This window comes from Heterodontus francisci, unplaced genomic scaffold, assembly GCF_036365525.1.
Source record: "Heterodontus francisci isolate sHetFra1 unplaced genomic scaffold, sHetFra1.hap1 HAP1_SCAFFOLD_101_1, whole genome shotgun sequence".
Classification (NCBI taxonomy): domain Eukaryota; kingdom Metazoa; phylum Chordata; class Chondrichthyes; order Heterodontiformes; family Heterodontidae; genus Heterodontus; species Heterodontus francisci.
Genome location: NW_027141025.1, coordinates 3,792,441 through 3,817,775, shown reverse-complemented (window position 1 = coordinate 3,817,775; position 25,335 = coordinate 3,792,441). Strand labels below are relative to the sequence as shown.

General features: G+C 42.8%; 1 protein-coding gene across 1 annotated transcript; it reads right to left on the bottom strand.

Annotated features, from left to right (window-relative positions):
- Positions 1–25,128, bottom strand: LOC137361859 (deleted in malignant brain tumors 1 protein-like). Its single transcript, XM_068026462.1, has 8 exons — positions 25,015–25,128; positions 24,119–24,303; positions 23,435–23,463; positions 22,068–22,376; positions 13,674–13,988; positions 5,745–6,059; positions 3,101–3,415; positions 1–77 (listed from the first exon to the last, which is right to left on the bottom strand). Exons 1-8 carry the CDS (start codon positions 25,126–25,128, stop codon positions 22–24), a joined length of 1,638 nt encoding a protein of 545 aa, XP_067882563.1. The 3' UTR covers positions 1–21.
- Positions 25,129–25,335: the final 207 nt, after the last annotated feature.

Below are 25,335 nucleotides of genomic sequence, written 5' to 3'. Positions count from 1 at the left end.
GTAACCTGCATGGACAGGTGGTCAATGGTTCCTTTCTGAGGAGAGGTGTGATGACTGCTGATTTGATGGAGAGGAGCCTGAAAATGTAGAGAGAGAGAGAGAGAAAGAGAATCGTTAATATTGCCAGCTAATATGGAACCCAGGAAGGGAATGTTTGTGTTCAGTAGTTTAATAGAAATAAGGTGTAGACAGCAAAATGTGGATACCATCAACAGCACAGGTTCAGAGAGAGAGTGAAGGATTCTAGGAGAGAAACAAGAAATGTGAATTCAGGGTGATCGTATGGGATGGGGGTGGGAACTGATAGGAAGTTAGGCCTGATGGGTTGGGGAAGAAAGGGAGGTGACTGAACGGATGTTTTTGAACTTTGTGACAAAAAGTCTATGAGCTCCTCTCAATTATTTTTGGAGTTCAGGGTGGATGAGGCAGGGGAGTGGTTCAGGAGGAAGATTTATGATGGAGAATATTTGCTGTGCGTTTTCTTTGGCTTCCTGGATAATCTTTGTCAAACAGGAGGATTTAGTGAAGATGAAGAGGACCCAATGATGCTTTATGCGACTGATACATTCAGGATTATATTACCAGATAGTTCCCCACATGTCACCGTGCCTTTCTGTTTTTCAATTATTTCAGGGAATGTTGGTGTCACTGGCAAGACCAGCAGTTTAATCCATGCTATTTATTACTTCATGATTACTTTATTACTCCACTTCATATTGGAGAATGTAAGGTCCACAAGTCCTACCCTTAAACATCAGCCTTGCAATATGCAGTATCTTCGTGTGGAACTACGTTCTAGGGTTGTGTTGATTATAACATTATTAACATTATCATAAATCAATTTAATATTAATTGCATAAGAGAATCACTTACCTTTGAAAGGATGGGACTCTGTCTTTGACAAGGAATATATTTGAGTAATTTTAGATACATAAGCCGCATGTCTGAACAGAGAAGATGCAGACCTGTCTGTCCAGACAGACTGCTGCAATTATGTTAAATGAGCAAACGAAACATGTGAGGCACATTAGCAATTGCGATTGTCTGTAAAAAATCAATGAACTAAACGACTAATTCTATCAATATATGACTGTTGGACCGGACCAAAGAGGGAAGAAAACAGGATCTCTCTGCAAAATGTTGGACAGGATCAGGAAGCGCCTACGGGCAATTGAACTGTCGATGTGCAGACCTCCCGGCTGAACAGAAACCAGTATTTAATCTGGACTGGACAAAAATGATTGGACTAATTGTGTCATGCACTTTGGAGAATAAACATCAGCAATGTGACCCATCAGATACAGAAGTAGAAGACAAGGAGAAGACACATGGCTTCTGTAGGTGGGCATAAATGTTGGGTGGAGCTTAACATCTACCGAACTGAAGAACAAGATGACATACTCGACTCTGTCCAGTGACTGAGTGTGTAATAACCATTCAGCACTGTAAACTTCTGACGTGAAACGCTGGAATGTATTGATTTCCGCAGTGTCCGAAGAAAATGCTTACTGTAACCAATCGGTATCAAATCTGAATCATTAACTATCTCATATGTTGTAAGTTCCACATGTCGTATGCAAATAAATGTTCATTGGAACAACCCGAAAACATCTGCCCACACTCAAGCCAAAGGACTTGCAGGTTGGCAGGTAAATTGACCATTATAAATTGCCCCTAGCCGTGGTAGGGAAATATAGGGACAGATGGGGATGTGGTAGGAATATGGGATTAGTGCAGGATTATTATAAATGGGTGGTTGATGGTCGGCACAGTCTCGGTGGGCCGAAGGGCCTGTTTCAGTGTTGTATCTCTAAACTAAACAAAACTAAACTACACTCTGCATAATGCAACATCCCCAGAACACATGCATGCATTAACATGCCACACAATGAAACTTTAAAGTGTCTAGTCCAAAACATCTGTCTACTTTTATACACAATCTAATGAAACTAGCACCAGACCAACTCCCACACAGCTACCTCCACTTATATACTATACAGTCGAACTGATTGCAAGCTTGGCGCCGGATTTGATACCACAGCTGAGAATCCAATTCCGTATTCTCTTTCTCATAAGGCCGTTATCTTTCACCTCTATCATCATTCACCTCCCTTCCTGCCTCAGCCCATCTGCTGCTGAAATGCTCACCCATGCTTTGTTGCCTGCAGAATCGAATATTTCAATGTTCTCCTGGGCGATCACCCATCTTGCATCCTCCAGAAACATCAGCTCATCCAAAGTTTTGTTGCCTTCCCTACATGAAGCCCCTCTCAGGAACGCCATGGCACTCGACGATCTACTGGTTTCCCTGCGATCAATACCCAGAGTTTCCAAATATGATCTTCATGTTCAGACACCTTCATGCTCTCCCCCTGCATCAGTATAACCATCTCCAGCCTGAATCATTTCAGGAGCTCTGCTTTTTTCTGAATACAGCTTGTTGCACTTCACCCACTTCAATTGCCCACAACTTTCAGTTTTGCCTTTAACCATCTAACCCCCAGATCTGAATTTCCACCAGAAATATTTCCGTGTCTCCGGCTCTTCAAATCCAACCATCTGACTAAGAACAATAACAAGAAATGGTGGAATCACTCAGAAGGTCTGTCGGCATCTGTGGAAAGGAGAAGCAGAGTTAACGTTTCTGGTCACTGACCCAAAACGTTAACTCTGCTTCTCTTGCCACAGATGCTGCCAGACCTGCTGAGTGAATCCAGCATTTCTTGTTTTTGTTTCAGAATTCCAGAATCCGCAGTATTTTGCTTTCATCTGACTAAACATTTCGTCACCCACTCTAACATCTCTTTGTTTGGCTCTGTGTCAGTTTTCTCTCCGTTTACATTCCTGTTAAACCCCTTGTGATGTATGTGTTAATTGAAATTTCTGTAATACAAACGTTCTTGCTGTTTAATTGTGTCCGTGTCCTCTCTCTCTGTACACCACCCCAGCTCCCCGACCGCCCACCATCCTCTCCGACTCTCCTCGAGTGAAATTACTGCTTTGAGAAACCCAGGAACAAGTAACCGATATTATCACTTTTCTCAGCAGATTAGACATTTCACTTTTATGTTTTTGTAAAAGCAGTGAAGAATTTGCTTACCTGAACACAGGACCCCTACATCCATACTGTCAGTGAGAGACGAATTCAATGTGAATAAGATGCAGTTCTGGAGCTGCAATTCGTTTCCTTCACACTGGACATCATTCACCCAGATGGGTCCTTCACTCTCTCCGTCCTTTGAATAGTTATAAGCGGCTGTCGCTTCACCACAACCCAGCTGTGTACAGACTACATTGGCATCATTCAGGGTCCAGTGTCTATCCTGCAATCTCCCCCAGCTGCCATTGTAGTAAATCTCCACTCTCCCATCACACCAGCTTCCCCCGTTAGTCAGACTTAGTGACCAATTTTCATCTACAACATGAAACAGATTGAGAATGGTGAAACTGAAGCAAAATATCTCAGAATTTACTGCCACCCGAAAAGTCATTAATATTAATGGTTACTATTCCTGTCATCATTGTTCAGAAGGCTTGTTGAAAGATCATTTTCACCATTACCTTTTCTCTGTAAATACATTTTAGAGACGTACTGAGTAGCTTACGGTTGCTGAACTGGGGACAGAGGGTAAAATGAACTGTAGGTGATAGCCGAGGGACTGAAGGCCGTCCTCCTGTCCACATGCACTGATATTCCAGCTCTCGCCCTGTACTTGAAAATATCATCAACTTTTCTTCCAGTTTAACCTCCTTATATTCACATGGTCCATCTTCAACTCTTCCATTCTCTTCCTCAACATCTCTGTCTCTGCTTCTGGGGATAGGTTATTAACTAATATAAAGAGTAAACCCAGTGACTCTCACAGTTACCTTGTCTATGCTTCCTCACACCCCAATTCTTCGAATTACTCTATCACATTTTTTCACTTGCTCCATCTGCAATGTCTGGTGATGCAAACTTCCATACCAGTGGTTCCAGATATGTATTCCTTTTTCCTCAACCGAGGACTCTCCTCACCTCCTCATCCACCCACCATGGTTGACAGGGCCCTCAAGCACGTCCATTCCATTCCCCAAACGTCTGCTTTCACCCTTTCCCCCTCCCGGAATAATGATAGGATTCTGATTCTCCTCATCTTCCACTCCATCAGCTTCCATATTCAACAGATCATCTTCCACCATTTCCACCACCTTTAATGTGGTGCCACTACAAAGCACATCTTCCCCTTCCCTCCACGTTTAACATTCTGAAGGGACCATTCGCTCTGTGGCACTCTGATTCACTCTTCAATCATTCTCAGCACCCCTTCCCCCAGGACCTTCCCATGAATGCGCAGGAGGTGCAGCCACTGTCCTGTTACCTCCACCTTTCTCACCATCCAAGCCGCCAAATACTGCTTCCAAGTGAAACAGCGATTTTCTTGTACTGCCTTCTCTTTAGTATACTGTATTCACTGTATTGACTGATCATGATACCGTCTGCTTTACATTGGGACACCAAACATAATTGAGTGCTTACTTTGCACAACACCTTTGTTCAGTCTGCAAGCTTTACCTTTAGCTTCCAGTTGCCTGTCCTTTTCATTATTTATTCTGCTCCCACTCTGACATCTCTCTCCTGTTTCTCCGACACAGTTCCAATGAAGATTAACATAAGTTTGAGAAACAGCACTTCCTCTTTCCACTAGACTCTTTACAGGCTTTTGGAATGAACACTGAATTCAGCAATTTCAGGAAAGATTCCCTCCCCTTTTTTGGACGATGTCTTGCCTTCCAATTTGCAGCTCCTCTCGAAATGTGTTTTTCACTTGGCCCATTCCTATCTCTTTCTGCCTTGCATTGTCCCATTTACCATTTAATTCTTCCTGCCTTCCACCATATCACAGATTGTTCCTTTCGTTCTTTCCTTGCTTTCCCCTTTCTTTAAAAACTGTTAAATCTCTAAGTTCTGATGAAAGATCTGCAAACTGTAAGGTTGATTCTGTTTCTTGCACCGCAGATGCTGCCAGAACTTCTGAGTATTTTCAGCACTTACTGTTTTTATTACCTATATTTTAAATTGTGAAACGTGGGAGCAATTTGCGTTGAGCAATGTCAAACGGACAGCGATCAGTTAACTGAGCAGATAATCTGTTATAAGAGGGCGCTGGTTGAGGGATAACTGGGAGAATTGTAATTTACATCAAGTTTGTGAAATAATCAAAGACATGGCATATTGGTGAAATAACGAGTTACTTCACTCACTATCATTTTATTGCCCTTAATGGAATGGAAATTAAAATTTATCTCATGCTATTTAGTTGGAAACAAGTTCACAGTTTTTTCTATTGCACAGCTGATCTTTGCAGAGAATTCCATGATAATTCATATTTGAACGGCCAACATTGATAACAGTTTCAATGCTCGAGCAAAATTTCCATTCTATGGCAGTGGTCCTGGGAGCAAATTGCTGATTCTATAGCCCTTGAATAATGCCCTAGATTTACCACAAAAGAGATATTATATGAGCGATAAGTACTAATCACGAGACATTGTATGTATTCAATGTTTACTGGAGTGAAGCTCTTTGATTCATTTGTAATTTAATTCAGACCAATAAACCGACAAACACATCTCAGAATCTTAGAGTCGAAGGAAGCATGGGATCAGCAAAACTAGTGAATCAGCGACCTGTGGAAATAGTTAATGATGCTTGACAGCAGAACAGTTGGTGTATTTCAGTTCAATTGACTGAGATGACTCACCCGTACAGATGACACTGGCATCATTTTCATGGGAGCAGCTAAACTGTTCCCAGGATGAAACAGGACAATCCCACAATCGCGTCTCATTCCGCCGACACCTGTAACTTTCCTTCCACACTGGACCGGCTCCCTTCCCAAAGTGAGCTCCTCCCGGGATTGAGGTTACTGTCCCACACTGCAAGTGCTCACAGACCACGTTGGCGTCTTCCAGATCAAAGTACATGTCACTCAGCGTCCCCCACTGGTCTCCATGCAGCACCTCCACCCGGCCAGAGCATCTGTTCGTCCCATCAACCAATCGAGGTCCATGTTTCCCTGTATTGGAAACGAATCCAAATCCAAATAATTTATAAATCATCCTCTGCATAGAAACAGCAAAATAGAAAATGGGTATAAAAGTTGAATCTTATGTACACGATTATCTATCCATACTTTACACAAATTATCTATCAAAAAACAATTAGAATTACCACAGCAACACAAAAGCAAAATACTGCAGATGTTGGAAACCTGAAATAAAACAGAAAATATTGGAAATACTGAGCAGGGCTAGCAGCATCTGTGGAGAGAGCAAGAGAGTTATGTTTCAGGTCTGTGTACTTGCATCACAATAATTACTACAGGACCTCTTTAAGAAGTTGGCTGAACACTCAAAAATTAACAGCTCTTCTTGCAAACGCTAATCGATTGTTGGTCTTTATCTCTTGGATTTTGGAATGTAAACGATGAAGGATGTGATGATTCAGTTGTATCTGTTGTCACGTTTGGGCACGGCACTTCACAAAACCATTGGCTGTGGAGGTTGTTCAGGACAGTGTCACTAGAATGGCAACAATGCTTTAAACGGTACATTATGAAGATAAGTTGCATAAACTTTGTTTGTAATAGATTTAGTTTAGAAGGATTACAGCTTATCTAGTTGATGTGTTTAAAATGGTTAAGGGGTTTGATAGATGAGCTCTTGAAGATCTGGAGAACAAATACAAAACAAGCCCATTTCGGAGCTGCTTTTCTTTATGCGGATGTGGACATCTCTGGCAGAGGTGGCAGTTATTGCTCAACTCTATTTGCCCTTGAAACCGGTGTCAGGACCGTCCTCTTGAACTGCAATTGCCTGCATGGGGAATGTTCTTCTGCAATGCAGTAAGGTAGAGTTAAGGCAAAGTGTGCAAGCATAGACTGTACCTTTAGCTGCATGTGTTGTCAGCAGAGTGGGAAGTTTGGAATTTGGTAATTAGTGGCTAAGAATTAAATCTAGCCGTAACATTTAGCAATTCGCTTGGAATTAAAAACCAAACTGCAAGGCAGTTCATTGTTCGCAGTTAACAGGGTAAGTCAGGTTAGCAGTAAGCTGTCAATCAGCTGTGATTGTGCGAACTCGGGTAATTACTGTCAGCTGGAAACTGTCTGGACTGTTGTATCTCGAATGTGCCTCAAAAAGCATATAATATTGGACGTCATTGCAAGATGATTTGAGTAAAGGAGCAAGATGTTACTGCACCTATACAGGGCTTTGGTGAGACCACACCTAGAGCATTGTGTGCAGTTTTGGTCTCCTTATCTGAGGAAGGATGCCCTTGCCATTAAGAGTGTGCAAAGTAGATTTACAAGGCTAATTCCTGGGATGGCAGGATTCACGTATGAAGAGAGATCGGATCGACTCGGTCTATATTCACTAGAGTTTAGAAGAATGAGAGAGGATCTCAGAGAAACCTATAAAACTCGAACAGTACTAGACAGGCTACATGCAGGGAGGATGTTCCCGATGGCTGGAGAGTCCAAAACCACGGGTCACAGTCTCCGGATATGGAGTATGCTATTTAGAACCGAGATGAGGAGAAATGTCTTCACTCAGAAGGTGGTGAACCTGTGGAATTCTCTACCACAGAAGGCAGCGGATGACAGATCTCTAAATATATTCAAGAAGGAGATAGATATCTTTCTTAATACAAAAGGAATCAAGTGATATGGGGAAAAACGGGAACAGAGTACTGAAATAGATGATAGGCCATTACTTTTTTTGAATGGCGGAGCAGGCTCCAAAGGGATGTCTGGCCTACGCCTACTCCTATTTTCTATGATTCTATATTTAGACTTCTGGTAAGGCAGAGTGTAAACAAAGATTGCAATGTTAACTGAATACATTATGAACATAGTGGGAAGTTAGAGTTTGCTCAGAGTAAGAATTCGGTGCAGAGGGGTAAAAGGAGGTATTTTTTATTCTTTCACAGGGGGTGGGAATTTCGGGCTCGGACAGCATTTATTACCAATCCCGAACTGCCCTTGCAAAGATGGTGGTGAGCCGCCTTCTTGTACCACTGCAGTGCATGCGCTTTCAGTACACTCACAGTACTGTTAGCAAGGGACTTCCAGGATTTGACCCAGCGACAGTGAAGGACCGGTTATATAGTTCCAAATTAGGATGGTGTGTGCTTCGGAGGAGAACATGCAGATGGTGTTCCCATGCATCTGCTGTCCTCGTCCTTCTAGGTAGTAGAGGGTGAGCGTTCGGATGGAGGTGTTCTGTTTTGTCTGTTAAACTGGAGTCAGTGACTAGAGCAACCGGTTTAAAAGAGCGCCACAGCCAGCAGTAGCACAGCCTATTGGAAGGGGCTGAGAGACAGACACCTAGCAAATAGAGGGACAAACTCACTCAGTGAAGCAATTGTCAGGTCAGAGTGTGAGAGGGCGTGGGTAAGTTGTAAATACGGACTATGTTAATTGATGAGTGCTTAGTGTTTCGGCGTTAGCTAACCAGTAAAATAGTGTTAAAGCTAAAATGCATCGACAAATAATTTTACCTCTAAAATAAAGACAGACTAAGTTCTGGCAGAGCAGGTTTTTTTCTGGATATTGGAATTTGTAGAGAATGGAACTGAACCGAGGGAACTTGTCTGTAGTAGATATCTCAACCTGGAACCTCTCTGGCTCAGGATCATAGAGCTGTTGTGGGAATTGGAAAAACACCAACACATATGATAGCAAGAAGAGTATTTGACAGTTTGCTGCAGATTTCAGTCACACCTTGTCGAGAGCTGCAGGATCAGAATGAGGTTGTTGCAGCTTATAGTGTACAGATTTGAAATCCAGATGTAATGGAGAACGAGGATATACAGAAGTGAACAGGAACAAAGTACTGTCTATTTGTGAAGATCAGGATGAAGACTGTTAGAAGGACAGCCACAATGTTGACCGTGATACCTTCGAATAGGAAGCTGTTCAAAAGGAGGAGGAGTGGTGCATAATGTGATACTTTTAAGTGATTCAATAATTAGGGCATTAACAGTCTCACACAGTATTTTCCCAACTTGTGCGAAGTGAGGGTTATCTCAAATCAGAATGCAAGATTGGGGTGGAAATATCCAGTCGTTGTGGACCAATTAGGCATAAACAACATTGCAAAGAGTAGGCAAGAGGTTCTTTTCGGAGAGTACCAGGAGCTGAAATATAAAAGAAGGTCTCAAGGATTATAATATCTGGATTATTATACAAGCCGCTTGCACATTGGCATAGGAAAAATAAACGATCAGGGAGATGAACACGTGCTTGAAGGTTATGATGTTGGAAAGAGGTGTTACCTTTCAAAGGACCCTGGCACCTGTACTGGGATATTAAAGAACTATTCTGTTGGAATGTGAAGCACCTGAATCGGGTTGGGATCAGGGTCCCAGAATAAAGGATAAATAGGGTTGTTACAGGAACCTTAAACTAGTAAATGGGTGAGGGGAGGCTGGTGGGGGGCGGGGTGAGGGGGTAGAGCACAGTTGTAAATGTAGCATATCTAGGTGCTACAGGGAAATAGAAAACTAAAATATTCAACATTTGAGTCAGACCATTTTACGGTTTTACATCACGTGCCTTTGCGCTGAGAACAGCAGTTGCTTTCTTGAAAAAGCAGTTGTTAGAAATACTGACAGACCACGACGTTTTGGGCCATGTACTCTGCCCATTGTCTGGAGAAATAATTGTAATTGGTGGAAGCAGTCTGTTTATATGCAGTGCAGAACGGGAATGTGGGCAGGATCTTACTACTGATAGGTTATTACATGTTCTTGTTCTGTTTTTTCTTGGTCAGTTAATTATATTCCATGAGAGGTCAGTATATGCCATTATTCTTGCTGCTGATTCGTCAGTTATTGTGCATCGTGGCCAGTCAATCCATGCTACTGTTCTGGTCGTGGTTTGTTGGCTGCACAGCAGGTGCTTGTGCGTTTCTCGAGGAGGGAAACCCTGATATTCACCGAGGAACAGGTCATTGTTAGGGGGAAGGTCTTGTGTTTATCGATCTCCATAGCTTCCTTGACGCAGTGAACGGCACAAGCCTGCCATCAAGGAAGCTCAACTCAATGACCACCGCATTGAATGGTCCAATTCCAAACTCAACCTCATCTATTATGGACTGGCGTGCACGACACAAGAACATCATAAGTATAAAAGAGACCAAAAACATGCAAAAATGCAAAAAGAAAAATGCACAGATCTTCGTGAATGGCAGAGATACAAAGAATAGCAAAGGATGACAAAACAGTTCGCAAGAGCTCCAAAACTTTTACAATAACTTCAGAAATATATTGTCATTAAAAGCAATGTGGTCTCATTACAATGACAGTTGTGATATTATAAATGAAAATAAGGAAATGGCAGGAATTATGCATAATTTCGTTGCATCAGTATTTACATGGACCCAACTTTTATTAAGGTTCTTTGTTGCCGCAGTCGGACAAATGCTGCCCTGACATTGAGGGCAGTCACTGTCATCTGGAATGCAGCTTTATCATACATGTTTGTACAAAGGGTGTGATGTGGTCTGAAGCTGAGGGGTCCGACAAACCCAAACTGAGCATCAGTGAGTAGTTTATTGGTAAGTACTGCTTGATAGCGCTGTAAACAACACCTTCCGTCCCTTTGTTAATGATTGAGAGCAAACTGCTGGATCAGTAATTAGAAAATTGCAATTGTCACACTGCTATTTAAAGAAAGGTTAGCGAGGGAACCAAGGCAATTATAGATTGGTTAGCCTAACAGCAGTTGTCAGGAAATTACTAGAGTGTACATTTGAAGATGGAGTGTCTGATCACCTTGAAAAGTGACAGCCAATCAGAGAGAGCCAGCGTGGATTTGTAAAAGGTAGATCATGCTTGATGAACCTGATCAAATATTTTGTGGAGGTAACTAAAGTAGAGAACAGGGGAACCTGAATGGATGTTATTCAGATGAACTTCCAGAAAGCACTCAGCAAAATCTCTTGTAACTGATTGTTGGCTAAACTTGAAGCTCATAGAATTTAGGGAAATTATTGACCTGCTTCGGACGTTTGTTTAGTGGCAGGAGATAGACAGCAGGGATAATGGGCAGATCATCTAATTGGCAGGATGTGATGGCGCCGTCCCACAGGAACCTCAACTATTCACCATATTTATTAATGATTTAGATGACTGGATAGAAAGCCACATATAATTGACATACTCAATATTGCCATTGAAATAAAATATCAGCCATATTGTAATCATGCATATTTTAAGCATAACTTTACAAAAAAAAAGATTCCGTGACTGTGTAAAACTATTTCAATATTGGTGAGCGTGAGGTGTCCAATTTGGACTTAAAAAGATTACAGTATTTTCTACATGGTGAAAAGCCGGATGCAGCACAGGGAAAATAGACTTCAGGGTCATGGGAAAGTACAGGAACGAAAATCAAAGCAGCCAATGGAATACTGGGATTTATGTCTAGAGGAATGGAATACAAGGGTGAAGAAATGATGCTGCAGCTAAAAAAAAACTGGTCAGGCCCCATCTGGTGTAATGTTAAGCTATGGGCAATATGCTTTGGGAAGGATATGTTGACCAAGGAGAGTGTGCAGCATAAAAGATGCGAGAATGATTCCTTGGCTTCAAATGTTTCTGTTTTTTATTCATTCATTTGATGTGGGTGTCGCCGGCAAGGCCAGCATTCATTGCTCATGCATCGTTACCTTTCACAACTGGGTGACTTGTTAGGCTATGTAAGAGGACAGTTAAGAGTCAACAGCATTGCTGTAGGTCTCTGGTCACATGTCGGCCAGACCAGGTAACAATGGCAGATTTCATCCCCTAAGGATATGACGAAACAAGATTTTTTTAAATAACAATCGACAATGGTTTTATGGTTACCATTACTGAGACTAGTTTTTAATTCCAGATTTATTAACTGAATTTAAATTCCACGAGCTGCGATGGTGGGAATTGAACCAGCGTCCCCAGAATTAGCCTGGGACTCTGGATTGCTAGTCCAGTGACATTAGCACCACACCATTGCCTCCCCTCATTATGAAGAAGGATTACACAAACTGTGGCTGGGTTCCCTGAAATTTATAAGAGTCATGTCCTTTCACATTCCCAGCCTATGTCTTCCAGCTGCTGGAAAGTCTTTGGGAATTCTGCAGGTGAGCTACTTGCCACAGAATGCCGATCATCTGACCTGCTCCACTCGCCACTACATTATTGTGAATGGTCTAGTTCAGTTTCTTGTCAATGACAACACCCAGTAGGATTTGATGGTGGTAGTGAATTCACTGATTATAATAGCTAGGGGAGATGATATTGTCTCTCTTGTTGGAAATAGTCATTAACTGACACGGAGGTGGTGAGTGTGTTACTTTCTACCTATCAGCCCAAGTCTAAATAATGTCCGGATTCTTGATGTAATTGGGCATGAACTGTTTCTTAATCCAAGGAATTGTGAATGGAACTAAAGATCATGCAATTCTCAGCAAAAAGCCCAACTTCTGACATTTTGATGGTGGGAAGGTAACTGACGAAGCACCAGAAGATAGTTGGGCCTCAAAGAACAATTAGGAAACACATTTTTCTATAAAAACAGCGGCAATCTGGAACTTTCCCTAACAACGTCCAAAGTAAAGAGCTGTGGATGTTACATCTAATCTAAATTTTCAAGACTAATATTGATAGATTTTTTTAAGCTCGGTGTATCAAGGAATCTGGTTCAAAGCCAGGTAAAGAGACTTGAAGAACATATCAGGTATGATCTAACTGAATGATCGAACAGGCTAGTGCAACTGAAAGCTCTGTACTGATAATGTGGATATGTGTCCGATCCTGTCATATTTAGCGGGTAAAATACACACTTTCTATAAAATAACTTTGTAATCTTTCAATTCTGGCCTGATTGCACTGAGCAGTGCTGGAGTACAGCCGTGCTTTTATACCCTGCCGTTCAGTTAGTGTTAACGTGGGCACAGTGGAGCAGTGGTTTGCATCACAGCTCCAGTGACCTAAATTCAGTTCTGGGTGCTGTCTGTGCGGAGTTTGCATGTTCTCCCTGTGAATGCGTGGGGTTCTGCCGCGTGCTCTGGTTTCATCTCACAGTGAAAGACTTGCAGGTCGAAAGTAAATTGACCATTGTAAATTAACCCGACTGTGGGTAGGTGCAAGGAGAGTGGTAGGTAATGTAGGATCAGTAGAAATGGGTGGTTGTTGGTCGACAGACAGTCGGTGGGCCGAAGGGCCTGCTTCAGTACTGTATGATAAGAATACTAACGGGGGCAGGGAGGATCAGAAGGCTATTGTAATGTCGGATCATTCGTGGTGTTCAAATTAAAGTATCGAAATAGGCCAGTGCATATTCATTTAGTCAACTCCCAACTGTTGCAGCCAATATTCAATTCTAAATATACATTCGGTGCAGTGGTAAACAAACTTGCGAAAATTCTGCTTCTTGCAAAATAAATGTTAAGACTCAGAACCATCTTGTTTACCAGTAATTGTGGGTATTTTCTACCACGTTACACCAGACCTTTAGCAGTAATAATAAACTATAATGACTAGTTTAGATATGAACCTTTCAGACAGAAACATGGGAATGCCACCTTCCTCAGTTTTCCACATATTAAGCAGGGAGTTGTCTGCTTTTCAGTAAGTCTGTACTCACCGGAACAGATCACACTGGCATCGTTCCTGTGGCTGCACTCCTGCTGATTTCCTTGAAAAAGACGGCAGTCCAATAAACTGGTCTCATTTCCAGTGCAGTCAAAGATATCAGACCGTACGAGCCCAATGCCCTCTCCAAAATGAGCATATCTTGGCACCGACACGGCTACTCCACACTGAAGCAGATTACAGACCACATTGGCGTCTTTCAAATCCCAGTCAAGGTCACACACTGTTCCCCAGTTTTCACCGTACTGGATCTCCAGTCTGCCTGAGCATGGGGAGTCTCCGGATGTTAGTCGAGGATATCTGTGATCTTAATAAGCATATTATATCATAATTAGCATAATACGTTAATAATCACAATAATACATAGATTTTTATTTCAATACGCATCTGATTAATCACAGATCTGGCACGAGCCGTTCTCAGATTCTGTTCAAAACTGATGATGCTGGGTTTCCTGTATCACTACTGCTTATAATGTGACAGGACTATAATCTTTAAAATGTGCCTTTATTTATTTATAACTTACCCAGTCGCCATCACTGTATCAGCAGTTAGAACTGGGCAAGAAGTATTGTGTGACAAGAACTGGTGCTGGGAGTACTGTTGTTCATATTTAACATAAATGATTTCGACGCAGAAAAAGGACGTACAATTGTAATATTCACTAATGACATTGACTTGGAGCAATAGTTAATACAAAGGCAGATTGTGAGAAAAATACTTCATGTTAACGAAATTGTAAATGAATTTTCATGCAGATAAATGTACACTTACACATTTGGGTAGGAAGACTGAGAACCCATACTCCTTGGACAATGATAATCTAAATTGTGTCACGGAGCAATGGGACTCAGGGGTGCAGATATAAAAATCAATAAAATAGCAATACAGGTTAACAAAGCTCTGGAAAATACAAAAAAAAATGAGTTTTATGAAAGAGAGATACGTTGAAAGGGGAGTCACACCCAGCACAAGGAAAGATTTGGTGTTGATTGGGAGGAGGTTGATTGGGTACTAACCAGTCAGTGTTTCCCTACTTTTCTAGGCAGTGTGCAACTGAGCAACTTCACACCATATCAGTTGAATCCTAGTGCTGTAACTGCTGTAATTGTACTGGATCAGCTTGGCTAGAGTTGTCGCTAGTTTTAGAGCACTGATCTTCAGCACTACAGCTGGAGTGTTATCAAGCCTTTAACTTTTGCTTTGTGCTGCGTGCTCAGCCGCTTCTTAATGTTGTGTGCCGTAATCTTCGGAATGGACCAAACAATAGAACGCATTTGCACAGCGCTAACCCATTGACATGAATTGTCACACAATACTTCTCAACTTTTGTCAGTCTGAATAACTACCTTTAACCCACACTTTGTTGACTTTTTTGTAGCCAGTTTGCTACAGTCTGTCATGATCAACCTTCAAAGCCCTTCGGATGCAATTAATTACCCTGAAACCACATTCACAGTTTTAAGTTTAAAAACTGGACAGGCAGTTTGTGACCAACAAGCTGCAGCAGTCAGCATATAATCATAGAATGTTTACAACACAGAAGGAGGCCATTCAGCCCATTGTGTCCATGCTGGTTATCTGTAAGAGCACCTCACTAGTCCTATGCTTCTGCCCTTTCTACATAGACATGCAAAGATTTTCTCTTCAGGTGCTTGTCCAATTCCATATTGAAAGCCACAATTGAATCTGTCTCCATCAGACTCGCAGGCAGAACATTCCAGATCCTAACCACTCACTACGTTAATAAGTCTTTCCTCATGTCACGGTTGGTTCTTTTCCCATCCACCTTATAACAGTGGCCTCAGGTTATTGACCTTTCTGCCAAGAGGAAAAGTTCCTCTCTATCTACTCTGTCTGGACCACTCGTGATTTTGAATAACCTCAATCAAATTTCCTCGCAGCCTTCTCTGTTTGAAGGAGAGCAACCACAGCTTCTCCAATCTATCATTATAACTGAAGTATTTCATCCCTTGAACATTCCTTGTAAATCCTTTCTGCACACACTATTAAGCATTCACATTCTACTAAAGTGCCATATTCAGAATTGTACACAATCGACCAGTTGAGGTGAAGCCAGTGTTTCACAAAGGTTCATAATAACTTCCTTACTTTTGTACTCCATGCCTCTATTTAAAAAGACCAACATCCCTATTAACCACTTTCTCAACCTGCCCTGCTCCATTCAACTATTTGATCCCAAATACTCCCAGATCACTCTCGTCCTGCAGTCACTTTAGAACTGTACCCTTTAAAAGAGACTGGCAACTAGCATTAAAAGAAGTTCCAATATTTTTTATAGACAGATAACTAGCAAAAAGTTGGTAAAAGGAGGAGTGGAGCCGATCATGGACCAGAAAGCGGATTTAATATGGAGGTAGCGGGCATAGCTGAGCTATTAACTGAACTCTTTGCATCTTTCTTTACCAAGGAAGAAGATACACCTCAGGCAATAGTAAAAGAGCAGGTAATTCACATACTAGAGGGGTTTAACATTAATAAAGAGGATGTTTTAGATATACCCTGTTATATACGAACATACGGATGAACATACGAGTTAGGATCAGGAGTGGGCCACTCGACCCCTCAAGCCTGCTCCACCATTCAATAAGTTCACGGCTGTACTGATTTCTCCACATTTCCACCTACCCACGATAACCTTCCACCCCCTTGGTTATCAAGAATCTATCTACCTCTGTTTTAAAAAAATCAAAGACTCTGCTTCCACTGACTTTTGAAGAAGAGAATTACAAAGACTCAAGACTCTCTGAGAGATAGAAATTCTCCTCATCGCTGTCTTAAATGGGCGACCCCTTATTTTTCAACTGGAACCCTAGTTCAAGATTCTGCCACCAGGGGAAACATCTTTTCCACATCCACCCTGTCAAGACCCCTCAGGATTTTATATGTTTCAATCAAGTCGCCTCTTACTCTTCTAAATTCCAGCGGATACCAGCCTCGTCTGTCAAATCTTTCCTCGTACAACAGGTCACCCATTCCAGATATTAGTCTAGTAAACCTTCACTGTCCTGCCTCCAAGGCATTTACATCATTCCTTAAATAAGGAGACCAGTACTGTACACAATACTCCAGATGTGGTCTCAGCAATAACCTGTATAGCTGAAGCATAGCCTCCCTACTTTTGTATTCAATTCCACTCACGATAAATGATAACATTCTACTAGCTTTCTTAATTACGTGCTGTACCTGCATACTAATGTTTTGAGATTCATACACTGGGACACGCAGATCCCTCTGCATCTCAGAGCTCTGCAATCTCTCACCATTTAGATAATATGCTTCTCTTCTATTCTTGCTGCCACTATGGACAATTTCACACTTTCCCACATGAAACTCCATTTGACAGGTCTTTGCCCACTCACATAACCTATCTATATCCGTTTGCAGACTCCTTATGTCCTCTTCACAAGTTACATTCTTACCTATCTTTGTGTCATTAGCAAATTAAGCAACCATACCTTCGGTCCCTTCCTCCAAGTCATTGATATAAATTGTGAAAATGTGATGTCCCAGCACAGATCCCTGTGGCACACCACTCGTTACATCTTGCCAACCAGACAATGAGCTATTTATGCCTACTCTCTGCTTCCTGTTAGCTACCCAATCTTCTATCCATGCCAATATGTCACCCCCTACACCATGAGATTTTATTTTCTGCAATAACCTTTGATATGGCACCTTATCAATGCCTTCTGGAAATCTAAGTACAATATATCGAGCGTTTTCCCTTTATCCACAGCACTTGCAACTCCCTCAAAGAACTCCGATCACTTGCTTAAACGTGATTTCCCTTTCACAAAAATATGTTGACTCTGCCCGATTACCTTGAATTCATCTAAATGCCCTGCTATAACATCTTTAATAATAGTTTGTAACATTTTCCCAAGACAAATGTTAAAGTAATTGGCCTGTAGTTTCCTGCTTTATATAATCCCTTCCTTTCTGAATAAAGGCTTTGCATTTGCTATTTTCCAAACTAAAAGAACCTACCCCGAATCCAGGGAATGTTGGAAAATTAAAATTAACGCCTCAACTATCTCACTAGCTACTTCTTTTAACACCTTAGGATGAAGTCCATCAGGACCCGGGGACCTGTCAGCTCGCAGTTCCAACAATTTGCTCAGTACCATTTCCCTGGTGATTGTAACTTTTTTGAGTTCTTTCCTCCCTTCCATTTCCTGACTTACAGCTAATACTGGGATGTTACCTTTACCCTCAATATTGAAGACCGATGCAAAATATCTGTTCAATTACCCATAATTAATTCCCCAGACTTATTTTTTACAGGATCAACGCTCACTTGGTTAACTCTTTTCTTTTTTGAACAATATCTATATAAACCATTACTATCTGTCATTATATTTCTATCTCGCTTTCTCTCGTACTCTAATGTTACCTTCCTTATCAATCTTTTAGTCGTTATTTGCTTTTTTGTATATATTCTGTCCAATCATCTGACCTGCCTCCCATTTTTGTGCAATTATAGGCTTTTTCTTTAAGTTTGATACGACCTTCAACTGTTTTACTTAACCACAGATTGCGGTCCCACTCTTGGAATGTTTCTTTCTCATTGAATTGTATCTACTCTGTATATTCTGAAATATTCCCCTAAATATCTCCCACTGCATCTCTATTATCCCTTAACCTGATTTGCCAGTTCACTTTAGCTCGCTCTGCGTTCATGCCCTCATAATTGCCATTATTTAAAGTACTAGTCATGGACCCACTCTTCTCTCCCTCAAACTGAATGTAAAATTCAATCATATCATGATCGCTGCATCCCAGGGGTGCCTTAACTATTAATTATTGGTGTCTCGTGGCACAATACCAGGTCTAGGATTGCCTGCTCTCTGGTTGGCACCGCAGCGTATTATTCCAAGAAATTATCCCGAAAATACTCTATGTACGCCTTATCTCGGCGACTTCGGCCATCTGCTTTTTCGAGCTATATGTAGGTGAAAATCCCCCCATAATTATCGGTGTACCTTTCGGACAAGCTTCCATTATTTATCCCTTTATACTCCGTCCCACAGTGTGGTTAAGGTTAGGTGGTCTGTACACCACTTTTGACAAGTGACTTCTTGCCTTTATGAATTTTCATCTCTACCTAAACGGCTTCCACATCCTGGTCTGCTCTACTTAGTTCATCCCTCACTCCCTCACTATTGCGCTAATACCATCATTATTTAACAGAGCGACCCCTCTACCTATTCCTAGCTTCCTGTCCTTCCTAAATGCCATGTATCCTTCAATATTCGGTTCCCAATCTATATAGTGTACAGGACACAATTTCAAAGTTTGCAGATGACACAAATTTTGGAAGCATTGTGAACTGTGAGGAGGATAGTGCGGATCTTCAAAAGGACATTGACAAGTTAGTGGAATGAGCAGGCAGGTGGCGGATGAAGTTCAATGCAGAGAAATATGAAGTGATTCATTTTGGTAGGAAGAACATGGAGATAAATTATAAAGTGAAGGGCTCAATTCGAAAGGGGTTGCAGGAGTAGAGGGGCCTTGGTTGAATAGTGCATAAGTCATTGACGGTGGCAAGTTGAGCGAGCGTTTAATAAGGCGTTCAGTGTCCTGGGCTTTATTAATAGGTGCATGGAGTACAAGAGTAAGGAAGTTTTGTTGAACTTATATAAGACACTAGTTCGGCCTCAGCTGGAGTATTGGGTTCAGATCTGGGCTCCGCACTTGGGGAAAGATGTGAGGGCATTGGAGAGAGTATGGAGACGTTTCATGAGGATGGTTCCAGGGATTGAGGAATTTCAGTTATGAAGCTAGATTGGAGAAGTTATGTCTGTTTACCTTGGAGAAGAAAAGGCGGAGAGTTGATTTGATCGAGGTATTCCAAATCATGAGGGTCTCTATCTACTCCATGGAAATGTCACAATCTCAAGCCAACTCTCCATTCGTCAAGCCAGCAGCCGCTACCGGGCATGTACTGTCAGCCCGGCTGTCCATCTGCAATGATCGCTTGGCCTCAAATCTGATATAGTACACAGATTGTGAAGGTGAGACTGGGGAGCAGGGGAGGGAGGGAGGTTTCTCAGCCTCGTGGAGCCGTAGTAATGGGTCCGCAGTAATTGTGGGTATCACAAGAGGAAAATGCTCAGAAAGATCCCACTTACAGGGTGGGAACTGTTTCCACTGGTGAAAGGATCGAGAAGGAGAGGGCATCGATTCAAAGCATTTGGTAAAAGAAGTAAAAGTGACATGAGGAAAATCTTTTTCATGCAGCGAGTGTTTCAGATCTGGAATGTTTACCCGAGAACGCGGCGGAGACATGTTCAGTTGAAGCATTCAAAAGAGAATTAGACAGTTCTATGAAAAGGAAGATTGTACAGACTTATGGAGAGAGGGGAATGGAACTGAGTGAATGTCTCTTTCAAAGAGCCCATACAGGAAGGACGTGGATGAGCTTTCCGGACGTCGATGGTGGGCACTGTGGAAATGGCTTATTACCTGCACCAGATTCCACCCCCCCCTCCCCCCCTTTACCCCCCTTCCACCCCCCCCACCCCCGTCCCCTTCCCTGCTCCACCCTCTCAGCTCACCCCCTCACAACCCCGTCCCAGCCCGCCCCCCCCTCGCACCATCTTCACCCCGCACCCCCTTCCCCTGCACCCCCCCCCACCCCCTCCCTCTACCCCTCCCCCTTGCATCCCCTCCTCCCACCGGCACCATCCTACACCTGTGTAGGGGCCCCAACAACCCCACTGCCTTGTGGGCGTCTCGGGAGAGACCAAGGCTAAGGGAGTAAACCCTAACAGAAAATCCGGAGCGGAACCCCGTAGGCGGTCATGTGTCACCTTTGGCATGTTTCCGGCAGTTCCTGCAGCCATACTGGTGCCAAACGTCGTGTCCTGCACTCCTTTGGACCCCACCAGAAAGGCCGAGAGGGGGGTTTTGACGACTGGGCAACTCTCAACCTCCATAAATTTGCCCAGGCATGCGCCATGGAGAGGTCACTCCATAGTTGCCTCACAGCGACTGAAACAACACGGAAGGCAGCAGTTATTGGCCTTTATAGCCACTCCAGGCGCTGCTTCACAAACCACTGACCACCTCCAGGCGCGTATCCATTGTCTCTCGAGATAAGGAGGCCCAAAGAATACAGACATGATGGGCCGAATAACCCCCTTCCGCTCTTTAGCAGTTCAGTGATTCTGTGATATCGCCTCTCCTCCGTGTTCCAACCAGAATGTATCAGTTCACACTTCTCTGCATGAAATTGCATCTGCCACCTGTCCGCCCATTTCACCAGCCTCTCTTTGTCCTCTTGAAGTCTATCACTATCCTCCTTATAGTAACTGGTCAGGATTTCAGGAAAATATTAGATTTGATTAGAGATACTGCAGTGAAACAGGCCCTTCGGCCCACCGAGTCTGTGCCGAACATCAACCACCCATTTATACTAATCCTACACTAATCCCATATTCCTACCAAACATCCCCACCTGTCCCTATATTTCCCTACCACCTACCTATACTAGTGACAATTTATACTGGCCAATTTACCTATCAATCAGCAAGTCTTTTGGCTTGAGGGAGGAAACCGGAGCACCCGGAGAAAACCCACGCAGACACAGGGAGAACTTGCAAACTCCACACAGGCAGTACCCAGAATTCAACCCGGGTCGCTGGAGCTCTGAGGCCGCGGTGCTAACCACTGTGCCACTGTGTCGCCCTACTCGCTTTTCTTCCAATAGTTCAACGGTGCTGAGTTTAATCGTTGCAACTGCTTCCTGAACTATCTTAGCTCTTTTGTTTAATATTCTGTGCATTTCACTTTCTTAATATTTGCCAAAATGTAAATGGCAATGCGCACGCAGCGGTGGGATCTGACAGAGCCGTTTCCTCTTTGTGATACTTTGGCTCCCCAAGGCTGAGAAATCTGCCTCCCTCCCCTGCTCCCCAGTCTCAGCTTCACAATCTGTGTAATATATCAGATCTGAGGCCAAGCGATCATTGCATGTGGACAGCTGGGCTGACAGTACATGCCCGGTAGCGGCTGCTGGGTTGATGAATGGATAGTTGGATTAAGATTGCGAAATTTCCTGCTGTTCAGCTCATTCACTGCAGCTTTAGGGAAAATCTCAATGGAAAGTGCTCTGTCTGTATTGCAAATGTGCTGAGTATCAGGTATTTACTGCTCCCGGTGGAGAATGTTTACTAAATATATTACTAATGATATAAGTTTGAACAGTGAACCTAATATTAATGATAATTTTAACCAGAGATTACTGGAATTATTATCATCTGATTTTCCAGGTACGGACCGACCCGGATTGTTTTATTTTCGCTTCTTCACAGATTCTATCAGCTGCGGCGGCAGATGAGAAACTGAGAAAGATTTTTACCTGAGCAGATGACGCCGGCATCATCGGAGTGCGACAAGGAATAGTGATCCCATTGATATGATTCACAGTCCCGCAGAGCGGCCTCGGTTCCGCTGCACGCTACATCAGCCGTCACAACGGGTCCGGTCCCTTCCCCAAAGTGAGCCCAGCCCGGTGCAGAGACCGCGGTCCCGCAGCCCAGCTCCCGACACACAACAGCTTCGTCCGGCAGGTCCCAGTACGATCCATACACAGTCCCCCACTGTCCCCTGTAGTGAATCTCCACTCTCCCAGCGCACCGACTGCCCCCATTCACCAGTCTCAGCTTCACTGTCTCTGTAAAATATCAGAAATATCACCAAGAGGTTATAGTGTGTTAAACCCACAGGTTCCCAGCGCACGGACCCTCCCCATTCACCAGTCTCAGCTTCACCGTCTAGGTAAAATATCAGAAATATCTTCAAGCGGTCATGGTGTGTTAAACCCACAGGTTCCCAGCGAACGGACCCTCCCTATTCACTGGGCATGAATCTATAGGAACATCGGTCTGCACCCTGGACCCTAATAAAACCCGGAGTAAATATTACACATGAAGAAAAATGAAAGGGAATTACTAATAAACAGTGCAAACCAGCAGGGAACCGGGCGGCAGCGAGATATTCCCACCAACACAGAGGCTCCAATGGGATCTGAATAGGGACAAGCTCATAATATATTTAACCTGCAGAAGTGGGGAGATGGGCGTGGTTGGTATGATCACATGTTTACGTGCTCAGTACTGAATGGACGAACACAGTGAGATCCCAGCACCTGGAAAGAGCAGAGTAAATTGCACCCTCACCCACCATAGCCAATAAAGACAGGGCTGGATGGTGATGTGATCTGGAGATCAGAGCAGATTGGTGAGGTGGACCTTTGGACCGGTAACAGTGTCAGTGGAGCTGATAATTCACACTCTGCTCTTCAGACACCCTCAGTTAGTGCCCCTCGACATGAAGAGAGCATTCATCTCTCAGCTAGGTAACAGTGTCTGTGGAGCTGACCCTTCACACTCTGCTCTTCAGAGACCCTCAGTTATTGTCCCTCCACATGAAGATAGCAGTGATCTCTCAGATAGGTAACTGTGTGAGTGGAGCGGATCCTTCACACTCTGCTCTTCAGAGACCCTCAGTTATTGTCCCTCCACATGAAGGCAGCAGTCATCTCTCAGCTAGAATTAAAGACCTTTGCTAACATTATGAGGGACACACTCCCTTTCTGGCTAGCAACCGGGCAGCGGGTTAATCCGTGATCAAAAATAGTACAGAGATTGTCGTCCAAGCTTAATATTTAATGGGTTGGATTAGAGCAAAGAGATAGCAGGTCGTGTGAAAATAATGGGCGATTACCTGACGGGTCAGCCTGACTGTTCCCAGGTCTGCCTGAAATGAGAAGTTAACAATTAGAGTTCACTGGGACAAGAAAGGAATGACAATGTCAGAAAGAAAAGAGACAAATACAACTAACTGCAGGGTCATTATTCCTTTCGCTTTGCAGAAGAAATTATACCGGGATCTGTGATTTCATTTCTTAACACAAAAAATACAATTTCTGCAAAAAATTAATATTGGTAATGGGCCAAAATGTATCCAGAAATGTTTTCACATATACTCACACTGACACCCGGATACACTGTCTCCTTGTGGTGATGGTAGGTGGGCTCCATGTATTCCCAGTGTGAAGGTGCTCTGAGAAGGCGGTGGTGATGGTCCTCTCCCTTCTAGAATCTTACAATGAAACAGAACAGAGGGACGCCATTCGGCCCATGGTGCCTATGCTGTCTCTTTGTCAGAGCTGTCTAATTAGTCCCACTGCCTTTCCCCATCGCCCTGTAAATTTGTGCTGATGGTGCTCTGACCCGTGTGTAGGTGTCCTGAGAAGAGGATGGTGACGTAGCCGCCTTTAAACCCACTGGTGATGGCACTCTCAGTGAATTCAGCATTCCGATCGAAAGTTCGAGAAGGAATGGGAACATTTAAATTCAATTAAAGATTTTCTCATCCTGTGGTAAATTTCAATGCCTTTTAATTTACTGCATAATCTTCCACTGGTAACTTTCAAAGTTTCTGCTGTTGCTGTTATCCTGGTGCGGACTTTCCCGGTCACCCATTTCCCCTGCTCTTACTGACCTACAGCGACTCCCACTTCCCAGCACCTCAGATTTCAGTGGTCGCACGGTTAACTTCCTGATATTTAGACTAATGGGTTTGGTGCAAAACTGTTAAGTTATTTATACATGTTATACTTATGTTAACTTGCTATCGCACCATGTTACCACAAAGAGTAATAGAGAAATATTAACTAGAAATAACAATAAATTCAAAGGAGGTGAACTGAAACGGGACAAACGTGGGATATTCAAAGCCCAGAATTGAAACTCTTGAATGAGTTAAAAAACCAAGGATAAGGGTGGTTTAGGGGTTACAAAATACAGTCAATGCAGAGAGTTTATAAGTGCATATTTCTCACGGCAGTTTACTCGGTGGGTCAAGAATCAAAATGATTATATCCATCTTTTTTAGGTCCAACTTGAACAACATTCGCAATTAAGCGAACTCTTTTAGATTTCAGAAGCAAATGAATTGATAGAACTACAGTTATTGCAGCTGACAACCACAAGCAAAGCAGCGGACAGAAGGAAATCATATCAAGCAATCCGGATTCTGTGCGTCAATAGCATTATCAGTAATTTTTAACAATCTATCTCCATAACACATGAGCTAGTGCCTGAAGAAATGATACCATTGTTATAAATAACCAAACACACATCAAACATTTACAGAACTGAGACAAATTGTTCTGGGCACTGTCTGTTAATTTTAAATATGGAAAAGAATTCAGGATTTGTTCCACAAGTTGACCAGAGTATGGGACTTGTGGAAGGACATTATAGAATTTAATAGGAGTAGGGTTAGGCCATACTTCCTACCCAGACGACTCCGCCGTTCAATAAGATCATGGCTGATCTATTGCCCCATCTCCACTTTCCCACCTTTCCCCAGAGATTGGGAAAAAACTCCAGATCTTTCATTAAACACCGCATCGCACGATACAAAAAGTATGGGACATGTGGAAAGAGATGCCGAAACACGTCTGGATGTTGAAAACTACATCAAATGTATGAATCATGTAGAAATAGATTGAGAAATACTAATTATTACACAACACCGTGCACATAAATGTATGAAACAGAAAGCATGATTTATTATAAAAAGTGATAGTTTTGAAGATTGTCGGTGACCAAATAAAA